Consider the following 19,574-nt stretch of genomic DNA (forward strand, 5'->3'; position numbering starts at 1 on the left):
ATCTAAAGGTTCGTTTTTATTCTTCATTCCTAGGAGGCACTCCTTCAAAATAAACAAATATTGTTATTTGGTTCCATTCTTGTGAACTAGTTCCATCCATGAAGGAACCTCATTAGCGATGCGTTTGGATCTATGATAATTACTTTTTCCTTCTTGTCTTTTTTGGAGAGACTACAAGCATTCTACTGAGGGATCCATCCGAAATTTAAAGGTTTTTTTTTTTTTTTTTCATTCTTCATTCCTAGAATGCACTCCTTTAAAATAAAGAAATATTGTTACTTGGTTCCATTCTGGTGAACTGGTTCCATCCGTGAAGGAACTTTAGCAATGCGTTCGGATCATGATCAGCTCCACAAGATTGATGGGTGGGCGATGCGGGGGCCGGCAACAGGGTTGGTTGGAAGAAGGCGGGGAGATCGGAGGCGCTGCGCTGCGGCGCGTTCCCTGACTTTGGGGTAGATCTCGCGTAGGGGTTGTGGACTCGAGGGTTAGTATTCGCCGTGACTTCAGTCGGCATGCTGGTCCAATGGAATCTCGCGTGTTACTTCTCGTGCTTTTCGCGTTCGCCGTCTCGTCTGATTTCACCGGTAAGTCACGTGGAAATTTTTCATCCTTCACTTTGTTTGTTTCTTTCTCTCTTTGATCGGATGACAATTGTTTCGTGATCTTACAAGTCACCACTCACACCACTCTCTCCCTTATCTTCAAAATATTTAAATAATAAGCCACCTCTAAAAATATTTACCTTTTTTATACTATAATCAGCCGCAAGCTTTGGGCGTACTTCAAAATTTTCTTTTCTTCTTCTTTGCCCCCTCCCCATTTTTTATCCTCTTGCCCTTTTTTCATGCAAGTTTATCCAAAGCTCAGTTGTATTGTAGGAATAAGGTTTATAAAACCAATGTAGCTAGGGAATTTTGAATTTAAATTCATCGTTTTCATAAATGGTTTTTAGCATGGAATTTTTTTTTAAATTTTGAAATTTGTTCTTTCATGTTTTACTTAATTTCGTTTTTTAAATCCGATATCGATTGTTTTTCTCAAACCAAAAGTCAACAGTTTTTACCTCAAATCTCAAAATTTTCAAAATTTATGACTCAATGTCCTCACCGTGTGCAAAATTAACTTGTATCAAACTAAACAGGTCCTGTAGGGAATCACTAATAAGCTAAGACTTTGCTCAAATTTCTGAAGCTTTTTTTTTATTATTTATTATTTTTGTTCTTTCTCTTGTGTAAAATAATTCAATATTCTTCATTCTCTGTATAAAGAAATACAATAGAAAAAAAAAAACCACCTCGTATATGACACGTTTATGATGAACGAGCCGTAAAATTTAAGCGGACTTCAATTTTCTGCTGTGTTCTCCCTCCTATCCTATTTTTTCTTTCTTTTTTTGCAGTATTTTAGTCTCCAAAATTCACTATCGAGGAAGAAAGTGTGACAACCCAATGTAATCAGGATGCCTTCCCAAATTGTCATTTCTCTTTCCCTGTGTATTTTTTGGTGGTTTTTATATCTGAGTGCCGCGAAAGATGATTTCAAAATTTCTAGGGAAGCACTATTTTTGCCGTTTTTTTTTTTTTTTTTTTTTTTTTTCATGAATGTTCTCGCGTGTCAGATAATTTTTACTTAAAGCTTTTTTCTCACATTTAGAAAATCAAAATCGCCATTCATTTCGGCTGAAAGTTTTGAGTAAGAGGGAATTAACGCTCTAGAATACTAAATCTGTAATGACTTGCATTTGTGATATGTGTTTGGAACCGGATTTGTTCACAATATTTTTATACAAATACTTTCGTTTAGTTGTTTCATATCCTTCAGTTATTTAACCCTTGAGGCTGCACTTTTTTAAAATAATGTTTGCCGTTTGTCGATAGGTTTAATGAAAATTGAAGTTGGCAGTTTCCAATTGAAGTGTCACAGTCAATTATTTCAGTCAACCCACCGAATAATAGATCCTTGCAAACATTGGCATCCCTTTGAATATCGGATTTTTTATTTGATTTTCCTCTACTTTCAGATGCGACATCGACCAGATTTACACTTTTGAAATTAATATCACGTAATTAAAAAACCTCAGCGGTAAAGATGTGCAAAAAATTCTTTCCCGAAGGTAGGAGGAGATAGGAGAAATAAATGCAATTTTAATATATGAAAACATTAACTTTTCGGGTTAATTATATTAAAGACATTTAAGGGGTTAAAGGCTTGTAAGGCGCGTTAAAGTCTACTTGCCTTTCTTTCAAGTAGTCGACTTTGGACACAACATAACTTTCATAACTTGACAACAAATTAAGAAATAAGAACATTCCTGAAAAAAATAATCCTAGGGAAGTGCGTCCTTTTCTTACAGATATGTGGGATCTAATTTTTAATTGTATCATAATTTTTATTTTATTTTATTTTTTTCCTCTTCCTTTTTTTCTTTTTCTTCCTTGCCGTCTTTTGGAGAGACTTTAATGATGAAAAAATGCAAGCATTCTACTGAGGGATTCATCCGAAAATTAGAGAATTGTTTTTATTCTTCATTCCTAAAAGACACTCCTTTAAAATAAACAAGTATTGTCACCAGTATTTTTCCTCATTTAATCTTTATATTTGATATTGCGGTAATTTTTACTTAGTATTCAAAAGTGCGTGCGGTATAATCGGCTTGCAAAGCTCTTACAATTAACGAGGTACATTTTTCAAAGTTTATGATACTCTAAAAATGACCCAGGACGATTCTTTTTAGAATGAAGAGCATTAACGTAAATCAGTTACTCCCATCGTCGTTCGCAGTTTTAATCACGTTTCCGCAAACCAAACTCCCTCTTTAATTTGAGAAAACAACGTTTTCAATGAAAGCAGTTATGCAGTTATGTAAATGAGCCTACGAATGAAAAGACGTGGAGGAGAAGAACTGGAGGAACGCCGACAAAATGTGCTTAACTGACATCTTACAGATTTTGAGATGGAACAAAGTCGTTACACCGTGTTCCGGAAAAACGGCGTATGAACATGGAGGTGTTGCCAAAGTGCCTCTGATTAAATGTGAATTTTAGAGAAAATTCATGAATGATTTTCCCTGGGTATTTAAAAAAAAATACTAAAAATTCAATCTGGCGTTCCTGGAAATGTCAAAGAAAATATGTACATTGCTTTTAAGAAATAAACATTTTACAGGAGGCAATTTGTCAACATGCGATTGCTCTCACGATGTCTTTTTTGGCATGGCAGTATACTGCCGTGCTAAGGAAAAACGCCGTATAAACAACCTTCAGACGTTGTCAAAATTCCTTCAATAAAATCCTAATTTACTGGGAAAATTATGAGTGTTTTTCTCAGTTTTTTTCAGGCAATTTTGTTCGCAATTTTGTCTAAAAAGTCTGCAAATTTCAAGGAAAAATACTTATAATCTTTCTCAAAAATACATGTTTTATCCAGTGCAATTTGGCAACTCTAAATGTTCATATGGCGTTCTTACTTAGCATGGTGGTATAGTAGAATTGACTTTCAGTCCGTAAAAAAAGATCCTCCAGTTTGCAAGAAATTACGGGGAAAAGGATTCTCCATGGAAATTGAGATTAATACAATTACCCTTGAAAGAACTTCAGGGAAGTTATAGGTAGTTTTGAATAAATAATTAGTCAAAAATTAGATTTGTGTACGTGTGGCCGAGTTTCAAACATGTGCGCTTCACATGGATCACGGATATCTTAACATTTTAACATTTTTTGCGGTTTTCAGGAGGCATACTCACAAAATTTTTTGGTCAAGATTTTGCTTAGTTTTTTGTGAAGAAATAAACCATGCAGACTCGTAGGCAACGTTTGATGGAGTTACGCTGATTTTGCTTAAGAATGATGTCCGATTGGGATGTGATTTTGCAATGAAGCACCACCTCAAATCTCTAGTTCACATATAAAAACGCCCATCCGCGGAAGTAAACTAATGACTCATATCGACGGTGAACCACAGAAATGTATACATCAATTGCGAGGTTGAAAAATCTTCGCTCCTATTATTTTCTTTCAGAGAAGAACAAAGAAGATCGACATCACGACTTGAAATTTTCAAAGAATATTTTTCACACACAGAGGAAACTCAATAAAGTTTTCAGTGAATTACGTTGAGTGCGGTTTTCTGTTTAGAGAATAAAGTACGACAGAAAGTCTGCAAAAAGAGATCCGAGGGTCTACAATTTCTTCGTCTGTACGTTGTTTATGAGCTAGTAATGCGAAAACAGTCCGATGGGTCTCTAGACAATATGGTACGAGTGAAAACACTTCGAAATTTCACGACGGAAAGGAATCGAAAAACGGGAAATCTGAAAATCAATTCCTAAACAAGATACATGTGCTCTCAATTGAAGGGCAAAAATATAAATTATGCCATTTTTATCGCCTACCTTCCTTTTAATCTATGTTAAAAATAGGTTAAAAATCTTTGTCTCGAGTAAAATTCTAGACTTTCGATTCGGTTAATTGTTTTCCGCGTTAGATTTTGCACAATATTTTCAGTTCAGACCATATCTAGGGGCCTACTATCAATTAAAGAGGTATGTATCGGTCGCAGGCAAATAGACAAATTGGGAATCTTCTCAAATATCAAACATATTTTTATTTTGACAGCCTACGACGTTCATTTCAGTGACTGTAGTGTGTTTATTACAATGTTGATCGGCTCATGTCGATCGAAACATCTCTCACCTTAAATAAAGTGAGGTTAGGACTATGAGGCTCGAATTCCACGTTATATTTTAAACATTATTTATAGTTCAAACTTATTTCTAGTGGCTCACTTTCGATTAAATTTGCAAGTATTGATCAATCCACATCGATCAGTTCATGTCGATCGAAACTATCCTCACCTCAAAAGAAGTGAATTTAGGATCACATGGGGCTCGAATTCCACGTTACATTTCAAACATTTTTTCTAGTTCAGACTTATTTCTAGTGGCTCATTATCGATGAAATTTGCAAGTATCGATCACCTCAAAAAAGCGAGTTTAGGACTATTCGAGGCTCTAATTCCACGTCAGATTTTAAACGCTACTTCTAGTTCAGACTTATTTCTAGTAGTTCATTATCGACTGAACTTGCAAGTATCGATCGATCAATATCGATCAGTTCATGTCGATCAAAACTATTCTCACCTGTGAAAAAAGTGAGGTTACGACTAGGTGGCAACGCGGGACGAGTGGCCTCTCAAGATGCATTGATCCGTGATCTAATTGCGTACTAATAATTATGAGAAAAAGAGCAGAACGGGGCAAAGTATGGAAATCTGGGGAGACGGGTATGGGGGTCGGGGGCGGCGGGGGGTGCAAGGGGGGGAAGGGGGGCACGGAGCACGGGCACGGGGCGAAAGTCGAATGGGTGCTAAGCGCGAATCCGATCCGGTATCGAGACCGAGACTTTCAACTTTAAAATTCATCTCATTTTGTGTAATCAAACCTTGAGCGCGAAATAGAGCCCAGTCAAGCGTTGATAAATAAAAGTCGCGTCGAGTGATTAAAATTCCCAGCGTTTCCCCCGGATAAACCGCCGGTTTCGATACGACCCGGGACTCCCCCGTTTAGTTTCCCTATTTTCGCTTATTCATTTTTAATTCAATCAATTTTAATTCCTTTAATTCATTTCATGCTATCCGAGCATTATGTTTTAGCTCGCCCTCCCCGCCTAACCACGCTCCTTGCATGGTCGTGAAAAAGGTCTCCAGACCACCATTCATCATCGGTCCACGCAAATCGTCCGAGGAGCGTATAACTCCATTTCTAGGCTGCGAAATTTACTCAAACAATTAAATTAATTGCAGAGACTTCACATTGCAGTTTGTCTTAAATACTGCTGATTTTACATTTTTAAAAAATCGAAACTCCGTGAAATTTTCCATGAGAATTGTTCAACAGTTTCTTCGTAAAAATCTCATTTGATAGTCTACATTTTGCAACGTTGAAATTCACGTAGGTTCTTTCTTGACATCCAAGTGTTATGTTTTAACCTGTTCCTCCAAACTCCTGTACTGCCGTGCTAAGGAAAAACTCCGTATGAACATTCAAGAGTTGCCAAATCTCTCCGAAAAAAACATGTATTTTAGAGGAAAGTTATGCAAATTCTTCCGTGAAATTTTCGGATTTGTTAAATCAAGTTGCGAACCAAATTATCTGAATAATTCGAAAAATAATATTTCAAAATTTTTCCAGGAAATTCGGTTTTTGATAAAGACAATTTGGCAACGCCTGAAGGCTCATACGACATTTTTCCTAAGCACGACAGTATTAGGGTCGTGCAAACGACTCCTGGTCACCTTTCATTGGCTCACTCTAATTGATGAAGGGACCTGACTCCGTTTGGACGTATCTGAAGCAACAGGGACTATTGTGATATGAGCCCTATTTTTTATTGATTTTTATGGTTTTAAGGTCCATGTCAAAATGGATTAGTTCCTTTTGATTCAAGTACGTCTATTCAAGGTACTTTTACTCAAAAAATTGTTTTACCAAAAGTGACTATAGTACAATCCGGTTTCTTGCAAAAATACGAATAAGCAATTTTCCAAATTTTTGCTGATTTTTTCGTCTTATCAGAGCAAAAATCGGTGAAATTTTCACTCAGTAAAGTCGAACACTTTTCTAGTAAAAGTACGATTTATGAGTGGACATGCCGCAACGCTGAAATTCAGTTAGGCTCTTGTTTGCCAGGAAAGTTTTTCAAACCAAGTATTCTTCGCTAATATGCTCCCTTGGAGAGGAGATATCATATCCAAAAATATCTACACTTTGAATTAGACATGAATTTTAGTATGCATGTATGCTAATAAGCCATGACTTTGAGGGACTTCCAGTTGATGCCACGATTTGAGTGGCAAGATGACTTCTTGCGCTCAATCCCTGCGGACGGCCCTGAGCGTTTCATCTCAAAAGACTGTTGCCATATGCTCCATATTGTAATCTTCATTATTTTTATACTCAGGAGCATTGAAATTATTATAATTTTACTAGACGGCTGGCAACAGCTTCAAAATGTACTTACTCTCAATAGTAAACACGTCTGCTTCTTTATCCGATAGCTTAAATTGAGCATACTTGACATTTAACCTCACTTTGGGAACTGTCGCAAGATAGTGCCGATAAATGATACATTTTGTATTGAAACTTAAAATCTGCTATTCTCCAAAAGATGATGCCAATACCTAGTGTATCACAGGGGATTTATAATAATGGTGGGCAAAAGGAGATATTAATAAGTGAAAGATAGACCAAATGCTGCTCTGAGCCACGTAATTACAAACTGTATGGATGTACCGTCAGTTCTGGGCTCAGAGACCGAAAGTTCTGAATGCAGGAACTGTAGATTTGACTACTTCGGGGCTCAGTGGCCGGAGTAACAGCTCTTGCACCCGGAACTTTCGGCCTGTAAGCCTTAACGAAAGGAAGGTTCGTTGATATAATCCGAATTTTAGGCGTTAAGAGTTGGAGCTTTTTTTCAGTAGTTTGAAGAACCAACAAGTTTTTGGGTTTCTCGCAGCATATCCTTGTAAAACATTGAAAATTATGTGATTTTACTATCATATTCTTATCTACCATAGACGGGTTCGATAATTATGATCTCCTTCCATGCACGGCTCTTTTCCTCCTTATTTAGCAAAGTGGACCTGTAGAATCGCCAGCTTTTTAGAACTGCGTTTGTATCTTGTGCTCTGCATAATTCTGGTTGAAAAAGAAACATTTTTTCTTTAAAAATTACTCACAATCTGTAAAAACGTATCTCCTACGAATTGTAAAAGTAATTCGGCATCGAGGACTATTAATCATCACTTACTTTGTTTTTGTAGTTATCATGCATCCAATCAATTTTTATAATTCGTACTGTTTGAATGACTAAAAAGAGGTTTCACAAAGCAAAATTCACATTTTTTGCTATCATTCTTTGATATTAATGCGAGATTGTTGTCAACCAAATTGTTCCTCTCCTCCAAATATTTGAACAAGAGTCCGGCCTCCAGGCACATTGAAAAGGTGAGCTAATTCATCCTTAAACGATCCTGATAATTTCTTCCGGAAAATTTTAGATGAGATTGTCTTAAAGAATGGTTTTCCGATTGAACTGGCAACAAACCCTGTCAAGTTACATTACGCTCTCACTAATTTCAATATCACCAACCCCTCGTCTTCCCACTCAAGTCCCTCAAGTGTTCTGTTTCAGTCAAGGAACACTTAACCAATGTGTTTTGACACTTGCTGTCTACTTATTTTGTCTTTCCCTCACCGCAACCGACTAATAGAGTTCTCAATGTTCTCCAAATTCATTCCTATATATTTTTTGTGACCCTCTTACTCAAAGGGCATCTGCTAATATAAAAATAAAAAAATCATCAAAATTTCCCTAAGGAAAGGGGCTACTTTGATCACTTGAAACAAAATTTGCTGCTCATTGTATTTGAGACTAGTATTCATTTGCCACGGGTTTGATTTTCTGAATAAAACCAAACGAAAACTCAGAATCGACATTGTGCTTGTGAAACTTGAAAATCACCTATCTTGACTTAAAATTTCGTAAAACTCGCAACTCACTCCATTTTACTTTAGGAAATTGAACTTTTTTTTCTTTTTTTTCTGGTGAATCTCGTACAATTTTCATTTAAACACTTAAAAATAGTCTTATTCATAACTCAAGGAATTCCCTAAAACATTGAAATGCTAGCTCGGTCAGTATATTGTTTTGGAGAAACTTTTAATTATTTTCAAAATCAACATCGAATAAGTAATTCAATTGGAGGCTGACTAACTGAATGTATCGAATAAAGCTCCTTAAAATTTTTGATATTAAATTCTTTGTTAATTAAGGTCAAACCAACTTTCACGTGCTATGTAGTGAGGCCAAGCATAAAACGAATATTGAGGGTATCACATCACTATAAATCACCCTGCATACTAACCGCGCGTTGAAAGTGTCGTGTTCATATAAAATAAAAACCAAATTGAGAAGTAAAATATTTTCCAGAATAGTGAAATAAAACAAATATATAAATAAGAGGGGTAAACGGGCGCAATTGTTGGTTCAACCCGACGCAAGCCAATAGACGGGTGAAATGAGGGAAAAGAAAGGGCAAATGGTTTATTTCAGGCACACGGTGCCCAGAAAGTGAGCTTTCCGTTTTGAAATTTTTTAAACTGTCCTTTTTATCTAAAAATATCTTTTGGTTCTGTGAATGTATACATTTTAAGATGTATTGTTTCAAGATTAAATAAGCATACTTTTTATTATTTAAAGTTTGATTTCAAACTCTTTAAATGAAGGTAGTATTGCCAGTCATCGATCAACCATTTCGTCAAAGTAATGATGTGTGGAAGCGCTTTGAGAAGATGAAATAAAAACCATATGGTACAATTCATGCGGTCTTTATCTGCCCGATTTTTTAAAATAATAATCACTACTAGTAAACCAGGCGCTTTGCGATACCTATAGTCGGCACAGAGGTCTATCAAGGTAGAGATTTCCCGGAAGCTGGGATCCCTTCATCTCTTTTTGTATGCCCTCTACGACGACATCTAACTCAAGAGACCTAATCCAAAACAAAAAAAATTCAGCAGCCTGGTGTTGGCCATATTCTACACATGTCCATACTATACAAACGGTTTGGTCATGATATCCATAGCCGTTGTCTAGAGCGCCGTCAGGGCTCGCTTCTTCAATAACCAAAATTTACTGCCATAGGTCATAACAATATCGAAAATTGAATCAAAAATATTCTTCTTGTTACCCTTATACTGCTTGTAACTTTCAATCTGCTGAACATCCTATGGTCAGCAATTTTCGTGATGTATCAATCCTAACTTTACCTGATGACCCTCATTTTTCAGCTTACCAGCCTGGCCTTCTTAATCGGTAGAATTAAATTTTTATCGATATTCTATCAGACGAGTTTGATCGCTCAAACTTTTCCAACAGAAATGTTTATCCGTAAGAACATTTATTCACCTACTCTACTGCTCAAAAATATATTCCTGAATTCTACAATTAGGATAACTATTTCCTTAGTGTTCCCCCTCCAAACAACAAAAGTTGTTTGTAGAGGCAGGCTGTCTTGAAGGACGATATCCCCGTAAATATCTAACGAAGAAACAACAAGGCTCTTGAACAAAGCTGATTATATTTTACGAATCGATAAGCTTTGATTATCAAAGCGTGATTTAAGCTGATCACATCAAGACTGACCCGTGGCACAATCGGAATTTCGTGAGAAAGAGAAAAACATGTTAATGGAACGCAAATGAGCTAATTTTCGAAACGTGAATGTGCACTGAGCACTATTTCAGATCTCTCGGTATGATTTTTTACAGACACCCTGTAGGCCCAAATCGGAGAAGTATGAGTAACGGCAGACAGGATAACAAGGTGAACTTACTGGGGAGTTAACGTGTATAGAGCTAATCCACGCAATCCAAATGGTTAACACAGCACGCAATTCGCGAGTTTATGACACTTCCATACAACAACTGTGTTCCCTTGGAGTCATCCCCTCTCATCCCTCCCCTTCTTTGGCTCTTTTCCACTTACCCCCTTTAACCTTACGCGTCTCGCCGTCGGCAGGTTCTTTCCACCGCACAGTGGATCGAGTCAATCAGAGAGGTCACATATGAAATTTTTGACTGAAACTGCATATTTTTATGTTTACTTGATCAGATTTCAAATAATAAGGGGTGCTTCTTGGAGAAAATTTTACGAGGAAACCAATGAAACCACTTTTAGAACCTTAAAATGTTGTATTTATGGAGTTATGAGCTTTCAAAATATCCAAATTTTGTCCGATCTCTCCCATTGACTCGGTCCACTGTGCACCAGTTGGAGAGTGGTGGCCGCTTGAGCGTGGGGTCTTGAGTCATCCAACTGTTTACACTAATAATAATCTCCCATCACTCGCCTAACCCTTATTTTTCTACTTCTGTAAGCCGGTGCGAGGTGTGAATGATCGATTTATCGAATTTTCCCTATTTGAAACTATTGTAAAGAATCGATAAAGAGAGTGTTCGTTGCGAACTTCCTCTTTATCGATCCTTTTCCATAGGTCTAAATGGTAGATTAATCGATACATCGCAAAACACACCACGCCACTGCAAGTGTGCTCTACACGAGACTCACCAGAGTAACAAACTCATTTTTCGACCTGATCAAGTCATTGAGTTGAGCCTATTCAAGACAACAAATTTTAGAGATCCTACACTGTAACAATCTAAACAATGTAATCGGGTGAAGGTAGAGTTAAATTCGGAAGTCAACGCTATTTTTCGCGTAATGATAATTGATGAGCAACTTATTGAGCAAAAAATGAAATAAAATTTTGTTCAGTATTGACTGATAAAAGTTGAAATAAGCACTTAGCAAGGCAACTTATTGTCAATTGGGTTAGCATTACTTTAAATTTTAATTGCTCAACTATTCGATTACCAGTCATTGGGCGCGAATCTAAGCGTTGACATCCGAAAGTGGTTAACGTCTCTTTGAACACTGAATCTCTGGTAAAAATTAAACATTTTCCATGAGCTTTGCAATCACGAAAAGATCACCAATGATCGATCATCAAGACGGTGTTACCAAATTGTAGCACAGTAATTTTACGTGCCAGAGTACACGAGTCTCCGGAGAGAAAAACAAAAGCGGGCCATATTACGGTCCAGTATATCACTACTGTGATGACCATGAAAATCTTGATGTGATTTTGAGGATCATTGATGATGTTTAATTTTACAAGACTGACACGTAAAGTATCGTCACGGTTACTATGGTTGAGTTCCACCTATCATTAATGAGTTAGGTATGAGTATTATTATCTGACAAAGGAATATATTACGTCGTTTTCCTCACAAAAGAACGTAACTATATTTCAATGTTATTCAATTCCTCCTCGTAAATTGCATACTAGGAGAATTTAGCATGTTAATGATTTTCCTGATTTTTCCCTGATCTCATGTAAAAATCAGAAAAATTTCCAACAAAAATTATGCGCACACATGTTTGTAAAAAATTGAATTGTTTGAGTCAATTTAGCAAACTTGAAATAGAGTTGAGTTTCTTCTTAAGAGGTAAGTTTCTTAAGAATTAAGTTCTTGAATAGAGTTAAGTTTCTTCGTCCGAGAGATGGCCGTCAAACTGCCTTTCGACATATTCAAATACGTACCAATGAATGATCAACATAACAATCAAACCGGTCAAGGATTGTTTTTAATATAACATCCATAATGTTAGAAAGCGTGTTCAGGTTTTAGCGCACACTAAAAAATAACGATCACTGAAGCTGAAAGCGGGAAAACGCTCGGAAAAATTAGTTTTTGAAGAGGATTGTGGATGGCGCGGAGGGACAAATTGCGTAAGATCCCCGATCGCTGTGTCGCTCTTGATTAATCACAGCTGGAGTCCGGGGTGTGTTTAACATGAAATCAACTTTCGCTTCTCGGAAAAGGGATCCACAGAGGAAACGTGTTTCGTTTCATGTACGAGAGCTCTGACTCCTGCGAGAATAAAACCAATAGGGGGTGGTTATGATTGAAAGGGGGAGTGACAAACCTCGTTACCTCCTGAATTTATTATCTACATTCTTAGACATTCTTAGTTGAATCCTTATGGTTATTGAAGCGGTTTGATGTGGCGGGAGAAGTTTTTACCCATCCTTGAGAACTCCGTTAGGAAATAAAGGAATCAACATGCAGTTAATAAGCTAGGCCTGTCTTGGATTGCATTTTGCAAAAAGAACCAAGAACACTCCAATGTTGCTAGGATTGTGCAACTTACATTCTTTGCAATAAAATTACTAAAATCATGAAAAAAATTGAATTTACAAAAGTAATTTTTGTCTTGAATGCATACTTTATTGGGAGTACAGATGAAACTTGGTCGGATGATCAGTTTATACTTCCAAGTTAAAAATGTTGCACCTAAAAAACTTTCCATTCCACGAAACTTTTTCGCTGAATTTGGTCTCTCTCTTTTATAGGTTTTCCCTCATTAAAGCGTTGGGCACCCATCAAAACAACGCATTCACCGTGAACTACACCGAAAAAAAAAGAATCTTAAATTTGCCGCCAAGAAGTATTTTTTCTTAAACCAAGAATTTTTCTGCTTGATATAAACTACTTTTTTGCTTAAACCAAGCCTTATTTTCCTCGCATCAAGAAAGATTCAGCTTAAATCACAGATGAAAACAATTCTTGGCAGCAAATTCAAGAATCTTCGTGCTTGAGCCAAGCACCTTTTTTTCAGTGTATATGAGGCTTTCCCAGAGAGAGGAGTTGTGTAAGGAGGGATTTAGGTTACGACTGAAAGTGTATAAAAAAGTCGACACTAAGATTTGCCTAAAATTGCGCGCCGAAAAATGATGTCAACCAACCGAGAATTGATCTTCGTGGGTAGGCTAATTATTATTACGCCCCGTTTGATCCAATCAAACGAACCAGCATTCACGCAAAACCTCGGCTCATTATGTCGCTTGAAAACACAGCGTGCACGTTGTGCGGAAAACCTCTCTCATTCCGCACGGAGAACCCCTAGCAATATCCAAATTCTTCCCCCAAAGTGCAACCCTGTAAGGAAAAGTATCAAATAATTATCCCCGCCCTTGTTTTACATTTCGCCCCTTAATGAGTGTTTTTGTTTGCGCGGGTGATGTTTGCTCCGATTCAGAGCGATGAAACCTTATTATTGCCGAACAAACAGGCATGGCCTATTGTTCGTGAAAAAGGGAGAAAAAAGCAGCGAAAACGAAAGAGAAAGCAAGTGTAGGAAAGCACACGGGCAAAAATGTTTCTTTATGTTATTTGGACGCATTTCTGTCAAACGGAACTATGTGCATTATGACGTGAGCCCTGGTATGCATGTATTCGTATGGGTCTCAGGGCTCATGTCTTAATGCACATAGTTCCGTTTGATAGAAATACGTCCATTTGAATCACTTGAGAGAACTCACGTGGATTATGACTGTGTAATGTAAGATTTTTATGTAAGGAGGGGGAGCCTTTCATTCGAGGCTCTTCAAGAAAAAGGGTCGAGGACCGTTTGGAAAGTTCGAAAGAAAGGGCGCCCTTTAAAATAAGGTTTCATTTTGTTCTTGTGCGTTTTTTCCACCCTCCTCCAGGGGCGATGAGATTTAGGATTTGAAAACTTGTTCCGGCAGGAGGTCACCATAGTTCCAAAAAAGGTCTTCACACCCCACTTTTGTGATTACACTAACTCTGGAAAAATTTTATCAACACAAAAAGCTCAAAACTGAAGTTATGAACATTGCAGGTTTAACGAGACTCAATGGAGAATTTGCAGGTGTCTGAAATTTTGTAGATTTCATTTTCAAAATGAAACTCCTAAGAAAACTGAGCATGAGGATATCCTTGGTTTCTAAGTTGAACAATTATTGAAAGTCGTTACTAGTGTTGCACCAAACAGCGTATCTCTTTGGGGAACAATTTTTCTGTTGTGTGAGCTTTTTCTCTCTGTGCTAAGATTTTCAGCTTTATGCTGATTTTTAACGCACGCTGGCTAAAAATTCCAACTTACTGAATTATTGAAGGAATTACGAAAAAATAACGTAATCTGCTAAAATACATATGTTTAAAAGGAAGATGACGTCAGATACGTCACAAGGCGGCGTATGTTCTTACTTTTATAACTCTTTTTCCACAATTTTCCATTTCAGAACAAAATCATGAAAAATACTGCGAACGAGGGTCGAGCGAAGCAACAAAAATTTTGGGTGCAAATTCTCCATCCAGTTTAAATTTTCAACTTGGGTCATATTTTTTTCTGGTATTTTAAAGGTGTCATTGTTAAGATATAAACAACGAGAGGGATTGAACACGTATGATATCTGAAATGAAAGGAAAACCCACTGTGATTTTTCATGAGCAGAATTATTTTCCTTTATTTCTGTAGCGCACAAACGGGGTGCAAAAGCAGCATGCGTGGCTTGGAAACCGTAGAGCAGGGTGGGGAGTCTGGGATTAGGGCAGGTCGAAGCTCTCAATCATCATCATCAATGAAATGCGATTTTTCGAGCACCTCCCCCGTTCTCGGCATCCGTTTGTTTTGCAAACTGAACTACAAACTCGGCTGAATTGAACTGAAACCGGGAAAAGGGCACTTAATTCAACCATCGCCGTTGCATTCAGCCAAAATAAAAGACGCGCACAGAAAAAAAGAGGATGAAAAAAAGAATGTTGGCTCATCAATTCACGCAGGTGCCTAACCGGCGAATATTAAAAAGGGATTTCTTTCTCTGAAGTGACTTTCCTTCCCGAAAATTGTACAGAAGTAAAGTCGAATTTTTACCTTGACTGAAATATTTTAACTAAAATTGATTACTTTTGAATTTTAATTTATTTTAAACAATTTACAAAAAATATAAATATATGAATAGAAGGATCGGGATTTTTTTTTATGTTAGTAAAATTTTACCTATACGGCACCTGATGCCCTTACATGATTACACGTACTTTTTTTTAGTAATAAAAAAGAAATTCAAAGTTTTTTTAGTATAATATTTTGTAAAATACTAAACGATGCTGGTTATTTTATAGCAAATGTAACTTGTAACCTGTTTATTAAGTTTTATTTTTTTTTACCTGTTGTTTTTTATTTGTTTAAATATCTGGGACAAACAGTCACAAATAAATAATACATCGTTATATTCTTAAGATGGTTGGCTGATTAATGGAAGGATATATATGATATACATACATATCTTTAAACATATCTTTGATTTTGCAAAAAGGCAATTGCAAATCTGACGAACGATGTTTTCTCCTCAGAAGTAAAGAAAGATAGGGTTTTGAAATAAGATTCAATCTCAATTTTTCCTTAACATTAGCATGACTTTAGATGCGTGACCTGTTTTTTTCGATTTTTTCTTCTGAATTTTTCTCAAATCATGAAGTTCCAATCATTTTCCTGCACCGGAGACGAATGAATTCAACGCTTTAAACGCGATTGCGAATCAAGTGGAATTTTATAACTGCAATATGCAAAATACGTGCATGCAAATACGTGTTCATGGTGCTATCCAATGAATAACTGAAAATCACTCATGATCAGTCATAGTGCGAAAGGACCCCTTAATACTTCATTCCGTCCCCTTTCTTTAATTATTTACCACGCAGAGAGATTTCTATGAAATCGTGGCAACAATGCGAATCGCCACTCATGATACCTCGCTGCTTTTCAGTCACAAGACTTTAGTTTTACACGTTTCCCGTTTATTTAATTATTTATTCGCGTTGAGAGCGTACCCTTTCAGACGGTCGAGGAAAATAAATTAAAAGCAGGTATAAATGAAAAGAAAATAGGCGGATAAATTATAGTTTGGATAAATGAAATGGTGTTCGAGCGTATTAGTCTGGGAAGGTTCAGCTGATTTTTGTCTGATTTTATCGCGGTTTCGTTTGTGTGTTTTTATTTATTTTATTGATTGAATTGAATAGAATATAAGTTTGGAATGAAGATTAGGAGTAATGATCATGGCTGAAATTGCTCTTATGAGAACATATCCATTGAGCTAAAGTGTTATATATTCATGTGCATAGAAATGTTAGAAGTAAAAACCATTTTACAGGATGCAATTATTTTAGTGTAAAAATGGCTTACTTTTACTCAAAGCTAGAGAAATAAAAATATCTCGTGTATATTTTACACAGTTACGCCATTGATCATTACACAACAAGAACCATCATTATTTTCTCTATGTAGTCTTTATTGTATAGTAGCAGACATCTAATTTGTAAGCACCGCAACATTTTGGTTAACCTAATTTATTTGGGTACTACCACAATTAATTTGAAAAACCCCTATCTTCCAACAATCCCTATCTTTCTCTTTTGTGTTCCCTGACGAGAAGAGGTGACTTAATTTCAACGTTGCCAAATTTCCATTAAAATTTTACTTGAACAGTTTCTGGCAATTTCACAGTTTTTCCACAATTTACCTTGAAAAATCAACGAAATTTTGGTCAGCGATCGCTCCGTCATTTTTGCATGAAAAAAGGAAACTTGTAAATAGATTTTGCAACTTCGGATGAAAGTACGTTTCTTTGTCTTGGAAACGACGAATTACAACATTGATTTATACCAATAATAATTACAGCTAAATGAATCTGAATTTTTAGAAAATTAACGAGATTTTCCAAGCTAGACCAAGAGTCGCAGTTTTTGTTTACGCAGCGTGAAGAAAGTGGAAACGGCAGCACCGGAGATAGTGACGCAATAGAAAGAGATGAGAGAAAACACAAGTTTCCATTTCGACGAAGGATCTGAATCGAATTTAAATAAGAAAAACTCGGGTCCAATTTTATCGGCTTGTCCGTATCAATTCATAGTTAGCACACCTGAGGGACCGAGCCCCCGGCAATAAACGATCAGTCGCTATGTCACCGAGGCAACCGAATAGGAGCTCATAACAGTATTTTTATGCGCCTGACAAATGTGTGTACCTATCATATAGGAAAATCGTCGTTTCCGTATGTTTTGCTTTGAGAGAAACCCATTAGTACGCGGGTCCTCGCTCCAGCAGGAATCCTATAACTGTTTTTTTGGCCCCCTTTTCTGCAAGTTCTCCGCGGTGGAGACGTAACCGAGAAAGATGTTTGCGTACGGGACGTGCGAATGTGGACCACTTAACTTGCCCCACTCAAACGGGGCCTCGTATTCTTCGGCGGTGGTTCGAGCCGGAGAAATCTGTTTCCTCGTAATTTTGGGTTATGGTTTTGGTAATGGGAGCTCCAAAATGTTATCAGCTTGTCGCGATCACGGCATTCATTGCCAAAATGACCGCCAATTTATTGATCTATGATCTACCATACAGATAAAAGAGGTAGGTATTCCTTAGTAGATTCCTGATTATAAAGGATCCGTTCCTAAGGCTACAAATTATTTGAACGTAATTACTTCATTCATCTCTAAAAGCCAACGTGATATCTGTCCAAAATTTTGCCGATTTTTGACAAAAATCAGTGGAAAAAATTTTCCAGTAAAAGTAAAAATTGGGCGTTGAAATTTGGCAACATTTAAATTTAGTCGTGTTCTCTTGTCTGGGGAACAACGAAAAGGCATTTATGGCCAATAAACCGAGAGTAAATGTATAACAATTCTATACATCTAATACCAACGAACCAATTTTCTAGTGATTGAATGTGTGTAGAACTTCAGTTATCATAACGATTATTGTTTTATCTAAATATGTATATTCAAAACATTGGAGCCTAAAATACCACACAATAGTAGGAGTAGGTTTTGTAAGTACAAATGAACAAAACAAAGAAAAGAAGTATAAAGCACACAAACCATAAAGGTACGCAGTTCCTTTTCTTTTAATTTATTTGAATATACTTCCATTCAGCATGAATACGACCAATATTGTTTATGCTAATGCCAATTTTAGAATGGCTCATAAGTTGTAGCATAGTTGAGCATGGATGCGTTTTAAAATTTGGATTAAGTAGAAAAAAGAGGAAAGTTGACGTAATACTCCAACGCATGCACGAACGAAGCGAACGGAACGGTTCCTGCTTGACATCTCGTAGAGCGTAAACAGATGATTCGCCTTCAATTGAGAGTATAGGCAAAACGGCCGCTCAGGGGCACGTATAGTGGTATCAAAGTTTTGAGGAGATGAACTGCTGGAGAGAGAAAAACTCAAGAATTATAAGCTGCCGATTCAAACAGTCCTGTTGCCTTGCAATCAAAGCCTACTTGAGTCAAATCAGGCACTAAAATAACTATTTTGTGTTTTACATTGTAGGATTTTTATTTTTTTTAGTTGTCTCCATTTTTCCAGAAAAGTTTACAATTTCCCTGTATCAGGCGAGAGCTGCGGCAATTTAAGTCTCGTCCATCATGGGTAACTCGTCAACTTACCTGGACAGCAAAAATCTTTGCATTCATTAATTCATAACTCCTCCGACATTAGCATTTCTGTTCCCTTTTTTTGAAGTCGACATAAAATCGTTCGTCCATTTAACGACGCGGAGGAGGAAACATAAAGCGCGGGCGGGGGAGCCGGCCGGATACGCGAGCCGGTCAAAATATAAAAAGGCTCGGCGCAGATCAGGAATGATACTACGAGGAACCGGCCCAAATTACTAATTGGTTTTGCGCGGCAATAAAAGCGGACATTTTATCGGGCACGCAGATTTGAGGTGGCGTAAAACCGATCACGGAAAGGGGGGCTCCGAAGCCTGGAACAGTTTCCAAGTCCGCAGAGGAGGGAGCTAAATGTATTCACGTTAATTATGTTGTAAATTCCGAACGCGGAATGTATTTTGACAAATCGGAATGAGGAATCTAGCCGCACGCGAGGTCCTCTGTCCATTCTCGTGACAGGGTGACAATCAACCGTAATCAAAACATCGAGGTATCGATGGGATCGCGGTTCGATTTGCGATTATTTCCATGATGCAACACTGGGGCAAGTATCGACGCAATTCGATCCCTCGCGGATTGTTGGCGTAGTCGATTACCGAGACGCCAGTCTGGACACTGACTGCAGGCTTTCTATGAGTTGAGCGAATTTCTTCACCCCTTCCCTTGATATGTTTGTACGGGTAATCGGCGT

The 19,574-nt window shown here is 37.2% G+C and overlaps 1 protein-coding gene across 1 annotated transcript in view; it reads left to right on the forward strand.

Annotated features, from left to right (window-relative positions):
• Positions 1 to 486: 486 nt before the first annotated feature.
• LOC109040710 (protein amalgam) overlaps positions 487 to 19,574 on the forward strand; it is a 156,306-nt gene continuing 137,218 nt past the window's right edge. Inside the window, exon 1 of the mRNA XM_019056718.2 lies at positions 487 to 587. Coding sequence (XP_018912263.2) covers positions 527 to 587 — 61 coding nt within the window. The 5' untranslated portion in view covers positions 487 to 526. The remainder of the gene's footprint in view (positions 588 to 19,574) is intronic.

Source organism: Bemisia tabaci, chromosome 5 (assembly GCF_918797505.1).
Source record: "Bemisia tabaci chromosome 5, PGI_BMITA_v3".
Lineage (NCBI taxonomy): Eukaryota > Metazoa > Arthropoda > Insecta > Hemiptera > Aleyrodidae > Bemisia > Bemisia tabaci.